Below are 19358 nucleotides of genomic sequence, written 5' to 3' on the forward strand. Positions count from 1 at the left end.
TGGCTACCTCTTCTTCATACACCTCTTCCACCTCTACCTCCTCGTCAACCTCCTGCTCCACTTCCTGCTCAATCTTGGACCTCTGCCTCCTGGTTCAAGATTATAATTTTTCCTTTTTTTTATTCTATGTCATTTTAGGTTATTTCCCTATCCATGTTTGTTTACAGGGCAATTGTCCTGCTCTTATCTCCATTTAGCTTCCTTTTGAAGCCCCCCTAGCCCTTACTGTGGTCATTTTACTGCCATTTTAAAGCACCAAAGTTTGGGTCCCCTCCCCATTTACTTCTATTGGGTTTGGGGTCAAGATCCGAACTGAACTTTTAACTCTAGTTCGGCCAAACTCAAACATCCACGGGTCCGCTCATCCCTAGTAATAAGATGATCTGTGAGGGTCTGACCACTGGGACGCCCATTGATTGGCAGAGCAGGGAACTTTTCTCCTCATTAGAATGAAGTGGCAGTGCTCATATGCGACCTGCCCTCCATTAATTTCCTATGGGACTGCAGACCTCTGCCCTAGCATTTTCCTAGTAGCCTCATAGAGAATTAATGGATTGGCGGTCAGGCGATAATCGGGGTGTGGGTTCCAGAAGTCATACAGCCACTGATCATTAACTTATCTCCTATCCCGTGTATAGGCTATAACTTGTTTTCACTGGACTACTCATTTAACCTTCTAATATTACATGTGTGTTAGACCTTAGCTCCTCAATGGCACTGGTATTTTGGGCGTTAAGAACACAGTAATTCTTTTTATGTTTTTATTACTGTGTTTCAACCAGTCGACATAGCCATATGAGGGATGTTTTTCCCAGGATGAGTTGTAATTTAATGGTAGCATTATTACATTAAAGGTTAGGGTTGTTGCCTAGTGTTTTTTTTACCGTGTGTGACTGGTGTTAATGCGCTGAATAAATCTTACCAGTGACCAGTCCTGTGTTGCTAACTAAGGCCTCATTCAGACGTCTGATCTTCACGTATGAGTGCTATGTGCGGTTTTCACAGATAGCACTCATACCTGTGATAGTCTATGGGAGCATTCACATGTCCCTCAGTCAGCGGAAAATCACAGAGACATGTCTGATTTTGATCAGAGGGTCCAATCAAAATGGCTAATGCAAGTCAATGGGTCTATGAGAAAATCAGATGTCGAATGTCATAAAAAATATATCAGTAGTTTCTTAGCACAGAATAGTATGATATTTATGTAGTATTTTTTAGTTGTAAACTATGCAAAGATTTAAATAGCAATTTGTAAGGCTAGGTTCACATTGCGTTTACAGCAGCCCATTCAACACATGCGTTAACGGGCTGCTGTTAACGCAAGTGCCGGTATGTCAGCGCGCTAGCAGTGACGGACCCGGAAACGCTGCAGCCCGTGTCCCAGGGTCCGTCACTCAATGACGGCACATCGCTAGCAATGAGTCCGACATTGGAATTAATGGCGGCGTTAACGGACTGCGTTACACAGTGTTATGCCGCGTTGTAACGTAGTACGACTAACGGACGCCTGCAACGCAGTGTGAACCTGGCCTAAAAACTATAGATACAGTTATATGAAAAAGTTTGGGCACCCCTATTAATCTTAAGCTTAATGTTTTATAAAAATTGTTTTTTTTGCAACAGCTATTTCAGTTTCATATATCTAATAACTGTTGGACACCGTAATGTTTCTGCCTGGAAATGAGGTTTATTGTACTAACAGAAAATGTGCAATCTGCATTCAAACAAAATTTGACAGCTGCATAAGTATGGGCACCCTTATCATTTTCTTGTTTTAAATACTCCTACCTACTTTTTACTGACTTACTAAAGCACTTTTTTGGTTTTCTAACCTCATTGAGCTTTGAACTTCATAGCAGGTGTATGCAATCATGAGAAAAGCTACTTAAAGTGGCCACTTGCAAGTTGTTCTCCTGTTTGAATCTCCTCTGAAGAGTGGCATCATGGGCTCCTCAAAACAACTGTCTAATCATCTAAAAACAAAGATTATTCAACATAGTTGTTCAGGAGAAGGATACAAAAAGCTGTCTCAGAGATTTAACCTTTCAATTTCCACTGTGAGGAACATAGTAAGGAAATGGAAGAACACAGGTACAGTTCTTGTTAAGGCCAGAAGTGGCAGGCCAAGAAAGACATCAGAAAGGCAGAGAAGAAGAATGGTGAGATCAGTCAAGGACAATCCTCAGACCACCTCCAGAGAGCTGCAGCATCAACTTGCTGCAGATGGTGTCACTGTGCATCGGTCAACTATACAACGCACTTTGCACAAGGAGATGCTGTATGGGAGAGTGATGCGAAAGAAGCCGTTTCTGCAAGCACGCCACAAACAGAGTCGGCTGAGGTATGCAAAGGCACATTTGGAGAAGCCAATTTCTTTTTGGAAGAAGGTCCTGTGGACTGATGAAACCAAGATTGAGTTGTTTGGTCATACAAAAAGGCGTTATGCATGGCGGCCAAAAAACACAGCATTCCAAGAAAACCACTTGCTACCCACAGTAAAATTTGGTGGAGGTTCCATCATGCTTTGGGGCTGTGTGGCCAATGCTGGCACCGGGAATCTTGTTAAAGTTGAGGGACGCATGGATTCCTCTCAATATCAGCAGATTCTTGACAATAATGTTCATGAATCAGTGACAAAGTTGAAGTTACGCAGGGGATGGATCTTTCAGTAAGACAATGATCCAAAACACCGCTCCAAATCTACTCAGGCATTCATACAGAGGAACAATTACACTGTTCTGGAATGGCCATCCCAGTCCCCAGATGTGAATATCATTGAACATCTGTGGGATCATTTGAAGAGGGCTGTCCATGCTCGGCGACCATCAAACTTAACTGAACTGGAATTGTTTTGTGAAGAGGAATGGTCAAAAATACATTCATCCAGGATCCAGGAACTCATTAAAAGCTACAGGAAGCGACTAGAGGCTGTTATTTTTGCAAAAGGAGGATCTACTAAATATTAATGTCACTTTTCTGGTGGGGTGCCCATACTTATGCACCTGTCAAATTTTGTTTGAATGCAGATTGCACATTTTCTGTTAGTACAATAAAACTCATTTCAAGGCAGAAACATTACTGGGCCCAACAGTCATTAGATATATGAAACTGAAATAGCTGTTGCAAAAAACTATTTTTATAAAACATTAAGCTTAAGATTAATAGGGGTGCCCAAACTTTTTCATATAACTGTACATGCAGCGCCCCAGAGACCTGGTCGTTGCAGTATGACACTCTGCCGCTAAGGGGAGTGATGGTACGTCTGATGGCACTGAAGGAATTCTACTGACCACGTATCACCAGCACACATTACACTTCACACTCCGGCCACTAGGGGGAGAAAAAGGCTTTATTTATTGGGCCACTCCTCACACTGGTAAAACTAGGGGTTGGATAGGAAGTTAGCCAGAAGCTGACTGGGTTGGATTCAGGCAACATCCCGTGGCAGGTGGTGATGCAGGGAGAAGATTCAGGGGGGTGCCTGTCAGGCATGGGAACTTGGCAGGTACCTAGCGAACAGAACAGAACGTTACGGAACCGTGCCTGCACTACCTTGCGGCGGTATCCTAAGAAAGAGACACGAAGCGAAGGATATTGTGGAACAGTGAGAAACGAGATCAAGCACAAAGGAGAGCCAGTAGGAGTCGTGCCCCGAGAACGGCAACATCCTACTGAGGCGCGTAGCCGGTGGCCGGAACACCGAGGAAGTAACTGACTCTATGCCTTACTTCAAACTCCGCAGGACAGTTAATTATAGGTTGGCTGTCTACCTTAAATTTCCTACGCAGACATAGGGGGCAACGCGTGGAGAGGGGCGTCTCCAGGGTCCCGGAAGAGCTCCGAGCCTTCCCGTCATACGGGTGCGTCCTAGCCATAACATACCTGGGGAATGAGAAACTAGTAACATCTGGAACGAAATAGAAAGAGAAAGAACTAGAAAGAACGAACGAACTAGAACAGAAGTTGTGAGGACTATACCGAATGCTCAGCAGGGTAGCACTACAACACACAGGCGCTATTGGTAGGCAACGATTTCCACCTGCAAAGGGAACTCTAGATGTGCCATCGGACCGGCCGGTCTCAGACAGCCCTGTTAACTGTGCTCTGGATTGAGGATCCTGAAGTCTTCAGTAATGAGATAAAGAGACTGCAACCCTGTGTCCTCGTTATTGTCTGTACCTCACACCATCTCCATCCACCCTACTGGGAAGCCCTGGGGACATACTTCACCTGTGGGAAGGTATACCATCTAGCTGCCATTCCATCACCCCAGCGGACCCCACAGCAGCGTCGGTCACCCTGACCGAACACCACAGGTGGCGTCACGAAACCTTGACAGACCCCTATCACCTTTTATTGGATGCCCCTTGGCAGGGTCACGGACCGGGTCCAGCCACCGTGACAACCCCAGAACTGAGACAGAAAGGACCGGTACCGAGTAACCTGTGGCCCTGTGCCCGGGGGTGATCCAACTTGGCGTCACGAACAGGATTGTACTTAAGCCTGAGGAATCGGGTCATGTGTGCCTTGGAACTGTGATTGAATTGTGCATGAACTCTGATTTATTGCAAGGACTGTGTATTGCTGATTGTCGCATGATTCCCGCCAAAATCGCCGCCATTGCCGCGCCACGAGGAGCGCAGGAGAAGAAGGAGGGCATGTCATGGGAGGAGATCGAGAAAACGGCACGAACAGCAGCATCCGCCCCCTCCGACTACGGCTGCAGGATGACGAGTTCAGGAATGGAGGAGCTCAAACCCCAGAAAATGGAGGAGCCTCGTGTGTGTGCTGCCGCAGGTCCAGGAGAGGAGACGGCGACCAGCGAGTGCCTGAGCGACGACGAAGTGACCCAGGATCACTGCAACCCGGCGGAGCCGAACCAGGGCTTACCGCCACAGGGAGATCCGGATCCCCTGGAATTGCCGGAGGAGGCATCGAACCACCCGACTCCAGGCGAGGGGTCGGCGACGGTGAAGAAATGGAAGTTGGAGCTGTGCAAGAAGATCGCACAGGGAGCGCCGTGGTCAGAGCCGCCGCAGACTCCAGCGTCCTCTTCAGCGGAGCCGATCGACATAGGTGGAACCACATCAGACGCAGGTACCAAAAGCGACCCTGCCCCACCGATCGATCCAGCTCCGGTGACCGCTTCCCATCCCAGCTGTGACCAGCCTCCCGTTACCGAGATCGGGGTGACAACCCTGTACGCCATGAAGGGGATACTGCCCCCGCTACCGATATCTATGGGCGAACCGTTAGACGTGAGTCCCGAGGGGGTGATCTTTGAATGGGATGCGCCCAGGATTCAGCCAGACGGATCCAGACAGGAGGGCTCTTACGTTGTTCGGCTCACCTGGGAGCAGTACAGACAATGCTTAGTTGCACAATGGGAAGACCGAGAACAAACGAAACAGACTGCCACGTTTAGTCTTAGATTTCAGTACTCTTTGGGTAAAGGGGATCCGGTGAGACGAGGGACAGTGTTAGCCTTTCACCCGAAGAGGGGTTGGGGCTTCATCCTGGAGCCGGGGCTGCCAACCGAAATCTTTGTTGCCAACTATAATGTGGAAACTCAGCCCCGCGGTGGGACCCCTAATCGAAGCTTGTGCAGGGGGGACTATGTGACCTACACCCGTCACCGGAGTGAGCAGGGGTGGTATGCCAAGAATGTCCAACGATATGAGCCTACTGTGGCGCCCCCTACTGCCGCGACTGAGATTAACGACAGATGTTCCCTGGTATTTGGCCTATTGGATGCTAGCATTACTACCACCGTGTGTATCGGTACTCCTGCAGGATCTGCTATAAAAATTGACATCCATATCAAACCTGTTAATGACTTGACCACACTGGAGAGACAAACCCACCGCGGTGATACGGCATCGGATGAGAGTGAGGATACAGACCTTCCCCGGTCAGAAACTGTGCGTTTCCGACTGGTGCCATGCAACCCACCGTCGCGAGGATAAACCTCGGAAACCTGAAACTGTAAATAGTTAACTAACTGTCTCTTGCTCTTTTTCTACTTAAAACCCATCTAGGGTTATTTCTTAAAGGGATCCCTTTGTTGACCCGGGATCCCTATTGTTTTACATCTTTTATATTTTCTACAAGTTTATCATTGCTTAAAGACTGCCAAATCATGAACAGTGAATGATTCCAAAACTGTGTTGTACATAGTTCGCGTCTTATTAAAGGCGCCCCCTACTGGTTTTACATCGAAAGAAGACTTTGCGAAGATACTGCTTTTGGACATGACGCAGAAGGTCTTGCTTTCATTAGACTTGCAGACAGAGAGAATCTGCACTATTTCAAAGAGACTTGGTTCCCTCTTAAAAGGAATGTTCACATGTTGCACTGAAGTTATAATGTTGCCTTAAGAAAAGTTGAAATGTTAATAATGTTGTGATTCAGAAAAGTTTGATAATGTTACTAGAGATTGAGGACAGGAAAGATTGAAAGTGAACCCGTAGGGGTTAGAGAGAGAGTCCTCCTGAGAACTGTAGAACGATAGTTGGTTGCTGAAAGAAAGACAATGACAGTAGGCCCAGCCAAGGAGCTAGGCGGTCCTGCATTGGTGAAGCTAGAAAGAAAAGAAAAAGTTGAGTTTGTCTTATAGTACTTTATAGTAGGCCTTTAGTGGGTTCAGCTTATACGCCCTTAAAGGAAAAGTTAAATTATTGTTCAGAATTTGCACTTAGTAGAATACCCGGAAGGGTACCAGAAGTTATTTATAGTCAAAATGTTATTTAAAAATATCTAACTTTGTTTTTGTTTGTAACGTTCAAGTGTCCTCACCTCCCATAAAGGGAAGCCTTGTTATATTTACTTGTTTCAAGCATTCCAAAATTTTGTATGTCTTTTGCTGACATGTATTGTTGTTCTTCTTCCCAGTCCAGGAGTACTGGATTTAACCGGGGGGGAGTGCAGCGCCCCAGAGACCTGGTCGTTGCAGTATGACACTCTGCCGCTAAGGGGAGTGATGGTACGTCTGATGGCACTGAAGGAATTTTACTGACCAGGTATCACCAGCACACATTACACTTCACACTCCGGCCACTAGGGGGAGAAAAAGGCTTTATTTATTGGGCCACTCCTCACACTGGTAAAACTAGGGGTTGGATAGGAAGTTAGCCAGAAGCTGACTGGGTTGGATTCAGGCAACATCCCGTGGCAGGGGGTGTTGCAGGGAGAAGATTCAGGGGGGTGCCTGTCAGGCGTGGGAACCTGGCAGGTACCTAGCGAACAGAACAGAACGTTACGGAACCGCGCCTGCACTACCTTGCGGCGGTATCCTAAGAAAGAGACCCGAAGCGAAGGATATTGTGGAACAGTGAGAAACGAGATCAAGCACAAAGTAGAGCCAGTAGGAGTCGTGCCCTGAGAATGGCAACATCCTACTGAGGCGCGTAGCCGGTGGCCGGAACACCGAGGAAGTAACTGACTATAGAGTTACTTCAAACTCCGCAGGACAGTTAATTATAGGTTGGCTGTCTACCTTAAATTTCCTACGCAGACATAGGGGGCAACGTGTGGAGAGGGGCGTCTCTAGTGTCCTGGAAGAGCTCCGAGCCTTCCCGTCATACGGGTGCGTCCTAGCCATAACATACCTGGGGGACGAGAAACTAGTAACATCTGGAACGAAATAGAAAGAGAAAGAACTAGAAAGAACGAACGAACGAACTAGAACAGAAGTTGTGAGGACTATACCGAATGCTCAGCAGGGTAGCACTACAACACACAGGCGCTATTGGTAGGCAACGATTTCCACCTGCAAAGGGAACTCTGGATGTGCCATCGGACCGGCCGGTCTCAGACAGCCCTGTTAACTGTGCTCTGGATTGAGGATCCTGAAGTCTTCAGTAAAGAGGTAAAGAGACTGCAACCCTGTGTCCTCGTTATTGTCTGTACCTCACACCATCTCCATCCACCCTACTGGGAAGCCCTGGGGACATACTTCACCTGTGGGAAGTTATACCATCTAGCTGCCATTCCATCACCCCAGCGGACCCCACAGCAGCGTTGGTCACCCTGACCGAACACCACAGGTGGCGTCACGAAACCTTGACAGACTCCTATCACCTTTTATTGGACGCCCCTTAGCAGAGTCACGGACCGGGTCCAGCCACCGTGACAACCCCAGAACTGAGACAGAAAGGACCGGTACCGAGTAACCTGTGGCCCTGTGTCTGGGGTCGATCCATATATACTGTGCATGTTATGTCCTGACACTGAAGCGCAGTAGCGGTGAGGACATAGTATAAGTCAATTTAGGTTGTTGGCTTCCAGACAGCAGAAGCCGTAGAGCAGAGGTGAGCTCTTGACCTCTGCCACCACAATAGAGCTACAAATGTGATGTGATTGCTTATCTCTCTGTCTCTTGTCCTGCTGAATGCCATGCTGTCCAGTGTTATCTATAGCTCCACCACAGCAGCAGAACTCAGGAGAGCACTGCTCATCTCTACAGTCTTGGGATCTGCTGAGGAGAACATTGCACTTACGACCTCTGCTGCTGAAAATAAGCAAACTACTATATTACTGCCAAACAATATTGCAATAGAAATATGTCATTAAATTCAGCACTAATATATAACAAAAAAAGTAAAAGAGAGTAATGGGTTGTGTCATCAGTAATAGTGCATGTACATAACTATAAAGATATACAAGACCAAAATCACAATCTAAAATGTGAAACTGTAAAATCTATATGAAAATCATATTACCAAGTGACTTGTTATGTAGCAAAGTCACAGTATCCTAACCACAGACACCTTGGCATGGGTTTCACGCATTTGCTTTATCAGGAGTAGATTACAGATTAAAATTAGGGATATAAATAGTGTGACTCTAAGGCTATGTGCACACGTTCAGGAATTCATGCAGAAAATTCCTGAGAATTCCGGACATTTTCTGCATGAAATCCGCAAGAAACCAGCATGCGTTTTTGCCGCGGTTTTGACGCGTTTTTGCCGCGGTTTTTTCCGGACACTTCCCAATGCATTTTGGAGTGGGAAATCCGCAAAAAAAACGCAAAAAGATAGAACATGTCCGGATTTTGTGCGGTATGCGTTTTTTTTGCGGAAAAAAACGCATCATGTGCACAAAACATGCGGAATTCATTCTAAATGATGGGATGCTTATTGTATGCGTTTTTTTGCGGTTTTATAGCGTTTTTATCGGGAAAAACCGCAAAAAAACCGCAACGTGTGAACACAGCCTAAATGATAAAGAAACTTATCTGAGGGTAGATAAATGTACACCCCACATCATCACTATAATAATCCAAGATGAATGTGCCCTGCCTCTTTGTCCACCAGACTTGATCATATGATACGACATAATCACATAACATACATGATAATATTCATTATCAGTACAATGGGGAGTCAGTGATGTGCATTATCACAGTGGAAATCCTCGCAGGCATGTCAACAGCAATGTAAGACTGCCAATTAACTACCATAAGTAAGAAAAAATATATTAGCACTATTGATGAGCGAGTGTACTCGGTACTCAGGTTTTCCGAGCATGCTCGGGTGTTCTCCGAGTATCTTGGGCGTTGGGCGTGCTCGTAGATTATATTTGTGTCTCTGCAGCTGCAAGATTTGCGGCTGCTAGACAGCCTGAACACATGCATGGATTGCATGTGGAATCCCCACAAGTATTCAGGCTGTCTAGCAGCCGCAAATCATGGAGCTGCGGCGACGCAAACATAATCTCCAAGCATGCCCAAAATACTCGGAGAACACCCGAGCATGCTTGGAAAACCCGAGTACGGAGTACATTCGCTTATCAATAATTAGCACCTGGTACACAATATAAAAGAGTGGTGTATAGGGCGACATGGGTGGGGTTTAGAGCCTTATGACCCTCTTAAATTACTTTTCACCTCTTTTTTTACTTTATCATGTTACTTTTTTGTATTTTATTTTTGATTTTGATTTTTTTCGCATTAATGCAGGAACTCCTTTTCCCTATGAAAAATTTACTTTATTGGTGCAGATAGAATATCTAAGGATTGAGAAAGTTTTTGAATAATAGTATAGTATAAAATTAAAATGCAAATAGAATAATGTGACTCCTGTGTGAGTTCATCCTACATTAGCGACCAAAAGTTTTGTATTTTGTTTAAAAGTGTGATTACTTCTGTCTGGTCATTGTGATGCCAGTTTCCTGGGGATGATTTGAAAGTGCATGAAGTAGTCATCATGTAAGACCTTATTGTTAACCAAAATGCTGTAGAGTATAAGCATGTAGGGGTCATTTAATTAAAGAAAACTGACTGCCAAAAGTTTTGCATATACTATTTATTGATCACAACATAGCCAGTAAGTCATTGTTTACAATGCCATAACTTAGCATTTAGAAGCATAACGTTTGCTTTAATAACTGTATGTCTTTTATTACCATATTTTCTGGTGTATAAGATGACTTTTTAACCCCTAAAAATTGTCCCAAAAGTCGGGGGTCTTCTTATACGCCGGGTACGGGTGCACGGAGCGATCCTGGATGGTTCCCAGGGTCTGAAGGAGAGGAGACTCTCCTTCAGGCCCTGGGATCCATATTCATGTAAAAAATAAGGAATAAAAATAAAAAATATGGATATACTCACCTCTCCGATGGACCCTGGCTCTCAGCGGTGCAAGCGTCTGCCTCCGTTCCTAAGAATGAAGTGAGTGAAGGACCTTCGATGACGTCGCGGTCACGTGAGCGGTCACCTGACCGCGACGTCATCGAAGGTCCTACACTCAATGCATTCTTAGGAACGGAGGCAGACGCTTGCACCGCTGAGAGCCAGGGTCCGTCGGAGGGGTGAGCATATCCATATTTTTTATTTTTATTCTTTATTTTTTACATGAATATGGATCCCAGGGCCTGAAGGAGAGTCTCCTCTCCTCCAGATCCTGGGAACCACACGCCGTATAAGATGACTGGGCGTATAAGATGACCCCCGTCTTATACGGCGGGTATATCCCAAATTCCATATTTTATATGGAAAAGTTGGGGGTATAAGATGACCCCCGTCTTATACAGCGGGTATATCCCAAATTCCATATTTTATATGGAAAAGTTGGGGGTCGCCTTATACACCCAGTCGTCTTACATTGGTTTTACCATGTGGCAGTATTACATTCTCCAGTATGTCCTTGAACATGGTAGCATTCACATTTCCATCAATTCTATGCAGAGGGCCAATGGCAGATGCAGAAAAGCAGCCCCAAACCATGACACGGACACCACCATGTTTCACTGTAGGTGTTTGGTACCTTACATCACTACGTTTTCCAATTGAGCAGTATATATAGTGCTTGTCTTCACTACCAAACAGATTGACCACAACACCTTAGACCAATGTCTCTTTCCATTGGTAAACTCAAGTCAGACCTTCCAGTTCTTTGCAGAGATGAAAGGCTTCTTGATTGGAACTCGTGCATTCAATCCTACTGCTCTTAGCCATCGCACCACATCAGATACTGATTTTTCTTAACATTAACAGTGTGATCAACTTTGGAGGAATAAAAAGCTTCTTGACATCTGGTAATAAATTTAGCTTTGTCTTTGCCATGTTTTAACCTAAAAACACACCAACAAAAAAAAAAAAACATTTTAGGCAAAATTTAACAAAATATGCAAAACATTTGGCACAGCAAATGTTGAAAACTAACACATAATGGAATAAAACGATTTCAAGCACAATTTTTATCCTTATAGCTGACAACCATTGGCTTCTGGATTACTAAAATAACAATGAAAAATCCATCACAACAACCAGACAGAAGTAATCACATTTTAAAAAAAATGCTAAACTTTTGGTCTCTACTGTATATTGCAGCAGACTTTGACATTAGATTGCAGACATTGTAGACATTTATCAATTCTTTTTTTAATTCATCTCCTCACATGGAGGAGTGAGGAGATTGGAACAAAACAAAATCCTCTAAACTGCATGCTCGCAAACGCCAGAAGCCTGACAAACAAGATGGAAGAACTAGAAGCAGAAATATCTACAGGTAACTTTGACATAGTGGGAATAACCGAGACATGGTTAGATGAAAGCTATGACTGGGCAGTCAACTTACAGGGTTACAGTCTGTTTAGAAAGGATCGTAAAAATCGGAGAGGAGGAGGGGTTTGTCTCTATGTAAAGTCTTGTCTAAAGTCCACTTTAAGGGAGGATATTAGCGAAGGGAATGAGGATGTCGAGTCCATATGGGTTGAAATTCATGGAGGGAAAAATGGTAACAAAATTCTCATTGGGGTCTGTTACAAACCCCCAAATATAACAGAAAGCATGGAAAGTCTACTTCTAAAGCAGATAGATGAAGCTGCAACCCATAATGAGGTCCTGGTTATGGGGGACTTTAACTACCCGGATATTAACTGGGAAACAGAAACCTGTGAAACCCATAAAGGCAACAGGTTTCTGCTAATAACCAAGAAAAATTATCTTTCACAATTGGTGCAGAATCCAACCAGAGGAGCAGCACTTTTAGACCTAATACTATCTAATAGACCTGACAGAATAACAAATCTGCAGGTGGTCGGGCATTTAGGAAATAGCGACCACAATATTGTGCAGTTTCACCTGTCTTTCACTAGGGGGACTTGTCAGGGAGTCACAAAAACATTGAACTTTAGGAAGGCAAAGTTTGAACAGCTTAGAGATGCCCTTAATCTGGTAGACTGGGACAATATCCTCAGAAATAAGAATACAGATAATAAATGGGAAATGTTTAAGAACATCCTAAATAGGCAGTGTAAGCGGTTTATACCTTGTGGGAATAAAAGGACTAGAAATAGGAAAAACCCAATGTGGCTAAACAAAGAAGTAAGACAGGCAATTAACAGTAAAAAGAAAGCATTTGCACTACTAAAGCAGGATGGCACCATTGAAGCTCTAAAAAACTATAGGGAGAAAAATACTTTATCTAAAAAACTAATTAAAGCTGCCAAAAAGGAAACAGAGAAGCACATTGCTAAGGAGAGTAAAACTAATCCCAAACTGTTCTTCAACTATATCAATAGTAAAAGAATAAAAACTGAAAATGTAGGCCCCTTAAAAAATAGTGAGGAAAGAATGGTTGTAGATGACGAGGAAAAAGCTAACATATTAAACACCTTCTTCTCCACGGTATTCACGGTGGAAAATGAAATGCTAGGTGAAATCCCAAGAAACAATGAAAACCCTATATTAAGGGTCACCAATCTAACCCAAGAAGAGGTGCGAAACCGGCTAAATAAGATTAAAATAGATAAATCTCCGGGTCCGGATGGCATACACCCACGAGTACTAAGAGAACTAAGTAATGTAATAGATAAACCATTATTTCTTATTTTTAGTGACTCTATAGCGACAGGGTCTGTTCCGCAGGACTGGCGCATAGCAAATGTGGTGCCAATATTCAAAAAGGGCTCTAAAAGTGAACCTGGAAATTATAGGCCAGTAAGTCTAACCTCTATTGTTGGTAAAATATTTGAAGGGTTTCTGAGGGATGTTATTCTGGATTATCTCAATGAGAATAACTGTTTAACTCCATATCAGCATGGGTTTATGAGAAATCGCTCCTGTCAAACCAATCTAATCAGTTTTTATGAAGAGGTAAGCTATAGGCTGGACCACGGTGAGTCATTGGACGTGGTATATCTCGATTTTTCCAAAGCGTTTGATACCGTGCCGCACAAGAGGTTGGTACACAAAATGAGAATGCTTGGTCTGGGGGAACATGTGTGTAAATGGGTTAGTAACTGGCTTAGTGATAGAAAGCAGAGGGTGGTTATAAATGGTATAGTCTCTAACTGGGTCGCTGTGACCAGTGGGGTACCGCAGGGGTCAGTATTGGGACCTGTTCTCTTCAACATATTCATTAATGATCTGGTAAAAGGTTTACACAGTAAAATATCGATATTTGCAGATGATACAAAACTATGTAAAGCAGTTAATACAAGAGAAGATAGTATTCTGCTACAGATGGATCTGGATAAGTTGGAAACTTGGGCTGAAAGGTGGCAGATGAGGTTTAACAATGATAAATGTAAGGTTATACACATGGGAAGAGGGAATCAATATCACCATTACACACTGAACGGGAAACCACTGGGTAAATATGACAGGGAGAAGGACTTGGGGATCCTAGTTAATGATAAACTTACCTGGAGCAGCCAGTGCCAGGCAGCAGCTGCCAAGGCAAACAGGATCATGGGGTGCATTAAAAGAGGTCTGGATACACATGATGAGAGCATTATACTGCCTCTGTACAAATCCCTAGTTAGACCGCACATGGAGTACTGTGTCCAGTTTTGGGCACCGGTGCTCAGGAAGGATATAATGGAACTAGAGAGAGTACAAAGGAGGGCAACAAAATTAATAAAGGGGATGGGAGAACTACAATACCCAGATAGATTAGCGAAATTAGGATTATTTAGTCTAGAAAAAAGACGACTGAGGGGCGATCTAATAACCATGTATAAGTATATAAGGGGACAATACAAATATCTCGCTGAGGATCTGTTTATACCAAGGAAGGTGACGGGCACAAGGGGGCATTCTTTGCGTCTGGAGGAGAGAAGGTTTTTCCACCAACATAGAAGAGGATTCTTTACTGTTAGGGCAGTGAGAATCTGGAATTGCTTGCCTGAGGAGGTGGTGATGGCGAACTCAGTCGAGGGGTTCAAGAGAGGCCTGGATGTCTTCCTGGAGCAGAACAATATTGTATCATACAATTATTAGGTTCTGTAGAAGGACGTAGATCTGGGTATTTATTATGATGGAATATAGGCTGAACTGGATGGACAAATGTCTTTTTTCGGCCTTACTAACTATGTTACTATGTTACTATGTTACTATGTTACATTATTCTCCTTTCTATTCCTGTTCTAGGGGCACAAGTTGTAGCAACTGATATGGAGGAGCTGATTGGAAACCTGCAATACAATATGCTTCGAAATACCAAAATGAAAAGTAAACATGTCCCACAAGTTAAAGAACTAATGTGGGGAACTAATTTGGAAAAGAAGTTCTCAAAGTCCTCTCTACAGTTTGACTATATTCTTGCAGCCGATGTTGTTTATAACCATCCATATCTAGAAGAACTTCTGGAGACATTTGATCATTTGTGTAATGAAAACACCACAATACTTTGGGTAATGAGATTTAGGAAAGAGAATACACTTCTAGAAAATACATTTATTCAGAAATTTCAAAAACAATTTTACTTGAAGGTTATCTATGATCTGCCAAGTCTGAGCATTAAACTCTACAAAGCTAGAAGATGCAATTGCCCAAAATAATGGATGTGCAAATACAAATTAGAAATGAATGATTAAATTGTAAAATGAATCATCATGAAGCAATACATGCAGGGCTGCCACTAGGAATTTCGGGGCTCCATACTGGCAACATTTTTTGGTCCCCCTTGAGACTCCACCCCAGCCCCTCCTCCACCCCTTGAACCTTCCACAGTCCCACAACCCACTCATAGAAAAACTCCACATCTGCACCACGTCCTCACCAATCACACATTAACAGTTCCCATCACCAGATCACACATATAGCCAGCAGCTTTTGTTTTGGCCAAAAGATTTTTTAATCCGCCACCACAACAAGGTAGACTCCTTTGGCCAGGCACTACTCTTCTCAAACCTACTAAACATTTGTTAAAATATGCAATACAATTTGGGTATATTTTTATTTATTTTTTAATTTTTAAAATGACCAATAATATCACCACAGTGACCGGATAATATAATATACAAGGGACAAATACCACGTCACCATGTCCAGACCACATACTACCATCACATGGTGACCAATAGCACCACGTAAAGGAACAAATACCACCACACCATGACTGGACAACATATTACCACCACATAGTGACCAAATAATAGCACATACAAGGAACAAAAACCTCCACACCATGACCCGACAGCATATTACCACCACATAGTGACTGAATACTACAATAATGATCATTAATAAAAAAAAAAAACAATACTAATATCACCATAAGTGCACACAGGAGACATGTACTTAGTATGCAGTGTCCTGGTATAGATAATATAGTGATTACTTGTGACTTTATACACAGGAGCTGCATATATAGTGTATAGTGTACAGGTAATACAGTGATTACCAGTGCCATTATACACAAGAGTTCTGTTGTATTTGTACAGGTTATACAGTGATCAATGACATTATACACAGGAGCCCTGTATATAGTGTCAGTGTAAAGGTAATACAGTGATCACTGATGACATTGTACACAGGACCTCTGTAAATAGTATACAGTGTATAGTGTTAGTGTACAGGTAACACACTGACTCACCAGTGACGTCCTAGGTGAAGTCCTTCATCTTCACTTTTCATCTTCATCCAGCACAGACCACCATCACTTCTTCCAGCAAGGGCTCGTCTCTGCAGGAAATAACACAGTTATCTAGAGAAACGCTTGCAGAACACATTACTTAATTTTTTCCCAACACCAGATGAAGAAAAAAAAGCGACATAGTGTCACTTTGCACAGTAACAGGACTGCTCCCCCCCTCATTTAAAACAGAATCCTCAAAACATAAAATAAATACATCACTGCAGTAATAATATCCCTTAGTTAGCCCCTATGATAATAATATCCCCCATTCTGGCCCCCATGTGTCTCATTCCTGTCTCCAGCCATATGTTCTACCATCCTGCCCTCATGAGTAACCATTCTGTCCCATGTGATGTCCCATCCTACCCCATCTGTCCCATGATCCTGCCCTATCTGCCCCATTATCTTGCCCCATCTGCCTCATGATCCTGCCCCATCTGTCTCCATTGTATCCATCCTGTCCCATGATTCTGCACCATGTATCTCCATCATGCCTCATATTCATGCCCCCGTGTCTCCATCCTGCCCTCGTGTCTCCATCCTGCCCCCTTTGTCTCCATCCTGCCCCATGACTCCATCCTGCCCCCTGTGTCTCCATACTGCACCCATGTGTCTCCATACTGCACCCCTGTGTCTCAATCCTGCCCCCTGTGCTTCCATTTCTGCCCCCTGTGCTTCCATTCCTGCCCCCTGTGCTTCCATTCCTTACCCCTGTGTTTCCATTCCTCGCCACTGTGTTTCCATTCCTGCCTCCGTGTCTCCATTCTTCCCCCATGTCTCCATTCTGCCCCGTGTCTCCATTCTGCCCCTTATATATCTCCATCATGCCCCCTTGTGTCTCCATCCTGCCCTCTGTGTCTCTATTCTGCCCCATGTCTCCATTCTGCCCGTGTTTCCATTCCTGCCCCCTGTGTTTCCATTCCTGCCCCCATGTCTCCATTCTGCCCCGGGACACTTTCAATTAAAAAAAAAAACTTTCTCCTCATCTGGCCGCACTCCTGCAATGATGCTCCCTCCATGCAGTCCAAGTGTGCACTCGCCTGCGAATGACAATGATGTCATATGCCGGCGACGTGCATGCTGACATCAGCTGGCAGCTTTTAACTATTGCTATGCAGGCCCCCACAGCAATAGAGTTTAACTGAACCTGCGTCTCAGGGGCAGGTTCAGTTACTGCATCGGCAGAAGCCTGCCACTGGGGGGCGATAAGCAGAAGAGACGGGGCCAGATTCAGACCCCCTCTGTTCATTGGGCCCCATATGCCAGTCAGGGCAGTAATGCCATGATGGCGGCCCTGAATACATGCATGTCAGTTCAATCCCACTTAACAGTGTGATCCACAGACTTTCCTTAAAGAGAACCTGTTAATAAAGTGACTTTTCATATACTAGTGGTGAGTGCCACTCTATTTCATGTTTTCTATCTCCTGTATTACGTCACCTCAAACAGTATGATGCCACCACACTGCCCCCAAACTGTATGATGTCTTCACATACTGTAGCCTCACACACAGCATAATGTCCCCGCTCAGCACTTCAAACAGTGTATGGTCCTACAGTATGTTGTAACCCTGTAACGTGGCTCGGGGCGGTAGCCGTGGGCAAGGCAATTGTCTGTGGTGCTCTAGCATGTTATATGAAAGTGGAGGTCCTGGCTGAGTGTGTGGAATTGTGCTATGAGGACATTGTGCCCTTGGAGGCTGCATGTAACCGTTGTTGCTGATTTGCTAGGACCAGATGTTTCACAGTTCAATGAGGGAGACCATTTCCGGGGTAATGACTTGTATATAAAATAAATAACCAAAAACAAAAATGCTCCTCCACACCTTGGGCTATGTTCACACGTAGTGTTTTTTATGTGTTTTTGAACTTTAGCATTGCTTTCAACCAAGACAAATGCATTCACTGCTAAATGTCATTTTATCATTTTACAACCTTATGTGGCCATGTGGTGTGTGACACATCATCAGAGATATCCTGTTTCATTTATGAAAGAGGGACTCTGAAAGTCACAAAGCCTATTTTTATAGGGCCATCAGGTGGCCCTCACTATTTTTAGAGATCCATCAGCCTGCTATGTTTTGTTGTTCCCATTATTAAACAGTGTGTCTCCTATACTGTTATTGCGTATGCAGTGAGTGGCAGGGCTGCCAAAAAATTTGGACGCACCCCACTACTCCTTTGAAGAGACGTACAGGATGGCCCCTTGAAAACAATGTTCCCATTATTAGGCAGTTGATACTCCCATACTGTTTGCCTATGCAGTGAATGCAACACCTGCCCCAAATGTGGACGCACCCCAATAACCTATTAAGCAGACATACAGGATGGCCCCTTGAAAGCAATGTTTCCATTATTAGGAAGTTGGTACTACCATACTGTTTGCCTACGCACTGAATTGCAGTGTTGAGGCTGAAGACCCGGCATTGGCGAATTGCAATTTTGAGGCTGAAGAACCTGCATTTGAGAATTGCAGTGTTAAGCCTAATGAACCTGTAGTGGGGAATTGCAGTGTTGAGGCTGAAGAATCTACAATGGAGAATTGCAGTGTTGAGGCTGAAGAACCTGCACTGGAGAACTTCAATATTGAAGCTGAAGAACCTGCAGTGAATTGCAGTGTTGAAGCTGAAAAACCTGCACTGGAGAATAGCAATATTGAAGCTGAAGCAGTGGAGAATTGCATTGTTGAAGCTGAAGAACATGCAGTGGAGAACTGCATTGTTGAGGCTGAAGATTCTACAATGGAGAAATGCAATATTGAGGCTTTCCAGACGGTGTTTGAAAGGGTCGCTGAGAGGGAGAAACCCTCGTCAGAACAGTGGGCAGAGATACTGGTGCCATACTTGATGAGAGAACCCCAGAAAGCATACTATTATTTAGCTTTGGATTATGCTAAAGAGTATGGCAGGCTAAAAACAGAGATTCTTGCACGCTTGGGGGTAACAATCACTATCAGGGCACAGTGGATTCACCATTGCTCGTATCACCGGGA

The 19358-nt window shown here is 44.1% G+C and overlaps 1 protein-coding gene across 1 annotated transcript in view; it reads left to right on the forward strand.

Moving 5' to 3' along the window:
* Nucleotides 1-16123, forward strand: part of LOC138671690 (protein-lysine methyltransferase METTL21E-like) — a 48938-nt gene extending 32815 nt beyond the window's left edge. Inside the window, exon 4 of the mRNA XM_069759850.1 lies at nucleotides 14879-16123. Within this exon, the coding sequence (XP_069615951.1) occupies nucleotides 14879-15288 (410 nt within the window). The 3' untranslated portion in view covers nucleotides 15289-16123. The remainder of the gene's footprint in view (nucleotides 1-14878) is intronic.
* The last annotated feature ends 3235 nt before the right edge of the window (nucleotides 16124-19358 follow it).

Source organism: Ranitomeya imitator, chromosome 3 (genome assembly GCF_032444005.1).
Source record: "Ranitomeya imitator isolate aRanImi1 chromosome 3, aRanImi1.pri, whole genome shotgun sequence".
Lineage (NCBI taxonomy): Eukaryota > Metazoa > Chordata > Amphibia > Anura > Dendrobatidae > Ranitomeya > Ranitomeya imitator.